Here is a 4,921-nt window from a genome sequence, read left to right as displayed (position 1 = left end):
GGTTGTGGGGTTGAAAAAAAAGGAAAAAATAGGGGGGGGGGGGGGGCAAAAAAAATGTTCTGCCCCGGGCGCCCATAACTCTGGTTGCGCCACTGGTGGGGGACCATTGTGCTGATGGTGCCTACCTCCAGCACCGGCCGTCATCCCACCCAGCTTGCTAACGTCACTGGTTATCAGGAGCTGGACGGGACGCCGGCCAGAGCGCATCTTAAGACGCCCTCCCGCTCCTGTAAGTCTCCCGTCCGGCCGTTCACGAACGGCCATGGACGGGAGGTGGTTAAAGTGACACTAAACTCCGGAGATAAATCTTAAAAATCAATTCAAGGACCTTAAAGGAGAACTATGAGGGGGGAGGGGGGGTGCTTTTCACTCACCTCATAGTTCTAGCCGACCTGTGACAATGAGACTGTCACAGGTCGGATCAGTAGATCGGGAGGTGACGGAACACATACCGGCGTTCGCTCACTTCTCTGGGTACAGCTGGCTCTGCCTCTAGATAGGCGGAGCCAGCTGTCAGTCACGCAGCTGGGTGGATCCAGACAGTAATGTCGGGATCCGCTTCAGCTGCGGCGTCTCAGTATACCGCGAGCTGCAGCTCCCTATATACTGAGCTTGGGGTGACGGGAGGACGCTAGTTTGTGTCCTCCCGTTACCCTAAGGAGAACTAAGGGGAAAACACTGACCTCATAGTTCTCCTTTAATTATGAACAACAATGTCTCTTATTTGTGTATCACGCGGCTGTAGATCCTCCAATCATCTCTGAATTGGTGCTGACACTGTCCTTCCTTCTGGAGGGGGGCTACGTCTGTTCCCCATGGTCCCTGTGTGTGTTGTAAAGTAGTCACCACTCCAAGATCGTAGGGTGGACTACAGTCTCAGGTTTAGTTTACTGATTTGTATTCAAACTGTAGTCCATCCCGGGGGAGGGGAGGGGGGGCATGTGAGTGCTGCTGATCCATCCATTCATTCCGCACATGGCTCAATGTCGCCTGTGCAAGGTAAAGGAAGTCATGCAGACAGGACCTGTTGGGGGTATTAGAAGAGTTCAGACACACTCAGCCAACTGTGAACAATAAAAAAAACAACGTAATTGTTGTTTTTCGGCAGTAAGCTTATTTGCTGCAACAAACTGTAATAACTAATATATTTTTGGGATAAAAAAAATTTTGGCGAACTCAACTGCCGTGACCCGGATTCGAACCGGGGTTGCTGCGGCCACAACACAGAGTACTAACCACTATACGATCACGGCTAGCTGTTTGGCTCGCTGGCTGTGTGATGGCCGGTTGGGGCTCTTTAAATCCTCTCTGATGATGTCATCGCTTCTGTCACAATGTGACAATAACGCCCATTAACCACTTCCTGCCCGGAGCAATTTCCTACTATTTGCACACACATGATGATAAAATCTGAATTTTCGGCAAGAAAACAGCTTCAGACCCCCAAACAATGATATATGTTCTGAAAGCTGAGGTCCCGTCGAATACAAAGATGCAAGTTGCAATTTCGTAGGTCGCACGGTATTTGCGCAAACGTTTATCAAATCAGTATTTTTAGGATAAAATACGCTAAAATGAAATTTAGTGCACAGAAACAGAATATGATACCCAATTTTTTGGTACATATAAAAGTCGGGGGGTCACGTCGGGTGAAGAGATACAAAACATGTCAAGCCTTAAAATTGCTGCATCCATGAAACAGCAAAAAACTGTTGCTATAAATGCTTTTGCCGTTCATCAGTGTAGTGCTAACAGTGATTGATGGGCTGAGAATTATCGCTCGCACTCCGACGTGTGCGGCGAAATGTAACATGTGTAGCGCTATTTCGTTTTTGCATGTAGGCGTATCTGAAGTGCGTTTGCTTTCTATGTGCGTGCACGTGGGGGGCGGGGGACTTTAAAAAAATTGTTTGCATTTTTTTATTGTTACTTTAATTTCTACAATTTTTTTTTCTTCTTTTACACTCAACTTTATTGCTATGACATAGGGGGATAACAAGCCCCCTATGTAATAGCATATAGGGTGTGACAGGTCCTCTTTATGGAGACATCAGGTGTCTTTCAGACCCCTAATGTCACCTAGGGACCCAGAAGAAGCCGAGGAAGCACAGATCTGCTTCACCAGCTTCCTCTGCTGGCTCTTGAAGCCGGAGAACGTGCCCAGTGACACCGGAAGTGATGTAACGCACATCACTTCCGGGTCCAGTGTTCGGAGGAGAGTTCAGAGGCTGAAAGCTTGCTGATCTCCTTCCGATCTGTCAGGGGAGACCTGCTGTGCCAGTGTTCTATCGAAAGGTCCGACTTGTCGAGTTCTCCGACTGGTGATGTCACATCCGGTGGCTGCCAGTAGGAGATCTACACCAGACGGAGCTAGTGCGCGTGGCTATGGAATCCTTTTACAAATCTCTATTGCCACTGCGCCTGCGTGGCGCCGTCGAATTCGATAACCACACTCGGCACTGCGCCTGCGCCGCTATCGGCTCCTATAACCTACGGTAAACATTACTTTAAGCTAAGTTATAGAATCCGATGAGCCGATAGTCACGGTCGCCATTGCGCCTGCGCGGCTATCGGCTCATCGGCTCCTATAACCTACGGCAAATATAACTTTGTACCTCTGTTATAGAATCCGATGAGCAGATTGCCGCGCAGTGTCAATAGTTAGAGAATTCGGCAACGATTCCATAGCCATGCGCACTAGCACCATCTGGTGTTGATCACCTACTGGCAGTCACCGGATGTGACATCACCAGTCGGAGAGCACGACAAGTTGGAGCTTTCGATAGAACACCGGTCCCGGGCTCACATGGAGGACAGCGGAGCACGAGGATGGCAGCCGCGTCACTGGCCGTGTCAGAGGCGGGAGGGGTGCACAGCGCCGCACCGCACAAGCGATCCGTCACCTGTACAGACGCTAGATCACTTGCACGGAAACAGCAATCGCCGGCTGTTTTAAAAGATACCAAGAACACGGCAGCAACAGGCATGTTCTTGGTATAACCACTTGCAGCGAGTGATGTGCATTCCCCTCTCCCCGCTCCGATCCTCCAGCGCTGACTGGCCGAACGGACGGGGGAGGGGGGGCGGTTACAGCTTGCTCTGCCTCTAGATAGGCAGAGCCAGCTGTCACTCACGCGGGTGGGTGGATCTCGACAGTAATGTCGGGATCCGTCCCGGCTGCGGCGGTCTCAGTATACCGCGAGCTGTAGCTCCCTATATACTGAGCTTTGGATCACGGGAGGACGCTAGTATATGTCCTGTTACCCTGAGGAGAACTATGGGGGAAAACACTGAACCCCTAGGTTCTCCTTTAAATCTTAAAAATCAATTCAAGAACCTTAATTATGAACAACAATGTATCTTATTTGTGTCACTCGGCTGTAGATCCTCCAATCATCTCTGACACTGTCCTTCCTTCTGGAGGGGGGCTACGTCTGTTCCCCATGGTCCCCGTGTGTGCTGTAAAGTAGTCACCGCTCCAAGCTCCTCCCCCCCCTGACTACAGTCTCAGGTTTAGTTTACTGATTTGTATTCAGACTGTAGTCCATCCCGGGGGAGGGGAGGGGGGACATGTGAGTGCTGCTGATCCATCCATTCATTCCGCACATGGCTCAAGGTCGCCTGTGCAAGGTAAAGGAAGTAATGCAGACAGGACCTGTTGGGGGTATTAGAAGAGTTCAGACACACTCAGCTAACTGAAAAACTAAAAAAAAAACTTAATTTTTGTTTTTCGGCAGCAAGCTCATTAACTGCAACAAACTATAATTACTAATATATTTTTGCGAGAAAAAAAACAATTTGGCGAGCTCAACTGCCGTGACCCGGATTCGAACCGGGGTTGCTGCGGCCACAACACAGAGTACTAACCACTATACGATCACGGCTAGCTGTTTGGCTCGCTGGCTGTGTGGCGGCCGGTTGGGGCTCTTTAAATCCTCTCTGATGATGTCATCGCTTCTGTTACAATGTGACAATAACGCCCATTAACCACTTGCTGCCCGGAGCAATTTCCTACTATTTGCATGACGATAAAATCTGAATTTTCGGCTAGGAAAACAGCTTCAGACCCCCAAACAATGATATATGTTCTGAAAGCCCCCTATCACATAGGGGGATAACAAGCCCACTATGTAATAGCAGATAGGGTGTGACAGGTCCTCTTTATGGAGACATCGGGTGTCTTTCAGACCCCTAATGTCACCTAGGGACCCCAAAGAAGCAGAGGAAGCACAGATCTGCTTCACCAGCGTCTTCTCCTGGGTCTTAGAGCCGGAGAACGTGCCCAGTGACACCGGAAGTGATGTAACACATATCACATCTGGGTCCAGTGATCAGAGGAGAGATCCGCATCTGGAAGCTTGCTGAACTCCCTCCGATCTGTCAGGGCAGACCTGCTGTGCCGGTGTTCCATCGAAAGGTCCGACTTGTCGAGTTCTCTGACTGGTGATGTCACATCCGGTGACTGCCAGTAGGAGATCTACACCAGATGGAACTAGTCCGCGTGCTCATGGATTCCTTTTAGAAAATAGAAATCTCCATTGCCACTGCGCCTGCGTGGTGCCGTCAAATTCTATAAGCACACTCGGCACTGCGCCTGTGCGACTATCAGCTCCTATAACCTACGGCAAATAGAACTTTGTACTAGGTTATAGAATTTGATGAGCCGATAGGCGCGCATGTGAAGTGTCAATAGTTAGAGAATTCGGCAACGATTCCTATCACCATCTGGTGTTGATCACCTACAGGCAGTCACCTCATAGTTCTCCTTTAATATCTTATGTACCTTCTTTTAGTTGTAATTGTTATCACCAGGCGCGGAACAACCGGCGGTGCAGCCGGTGCGGCTGCCCCGGGGCCCAAGGCGGTTGGGGGGGGCCCACTGAGATCCGGTCCCCAACTTCTTCCACTCTGTTGGGAGGAA

At 49.9% G+C, this 4,921-nt stretch overlaps 1 protein-coding gene and 2 non-coding genes across 3 annotated transcripts in view; 1 reads left to right on the top strand and 2 right to left on the bottom strand.

Annotated features, from left to right (window-relative positions):
- The window catches only part of LOC108800356 (kelch-like protein 7), a gene marked incomplete at its 5' end in the record, with an annotated part of 25,030 nt that extends 22,531 nt beyond the window's left edge, over positions 1-2,499 (top strand). Inside the window, 2 exons of the mRNA XM_018572341.1 lie at positions 2,084-2,175; positions 2,351-2,499. Coding sequence (XP_018427843.1) covers positions 2,084-2,175; positions 2,351-2,499 — 241 coding nt within the window. The remainder of the gene's footprint in view (positions 1-2,083; positions 2,176-2,350) is intronic.
- Positions 1,182-1,253, bottom strand: TRNAH-GUG. The gene has a single exon. It is a non-coding gene; the product is annotated as a tRNA-His (tRNA).
- A 1,313-nt stretch (positions 2,500-3,812) lies between the features above and the next one.
- Positions 3,813-3,884, bottom strand: TRNAH-GUG. Its single transcript has one exon. It is a non-coding gene; the product is annotated as a tRNA-His (tRNA).
- Between the last annotated feature and the right edge of the window lie 1,037 nt (positions 3,885-4,921).

This window comes from Nanorana parkeri, unplaced genomic scaffold (genome assembly GCF_000935625.1).
Source record: "Nanorana parkeri isolate BGI_ZX_2015 unplaced genomic scaffold, ASM93562v1 scaffold2005, whole genome shotgun sequence".
NCBI lineage: Eukaryota > Metazoa > Chordata > Amphibia > Anura > Dicroglossidae > Nanorana > Nanorana parkeri.
The sequence above is the reverse complement of the archived record's forward strand: the minus strand, read 5'-3'. Positions and strand labels throughout refer to the sequence as shown.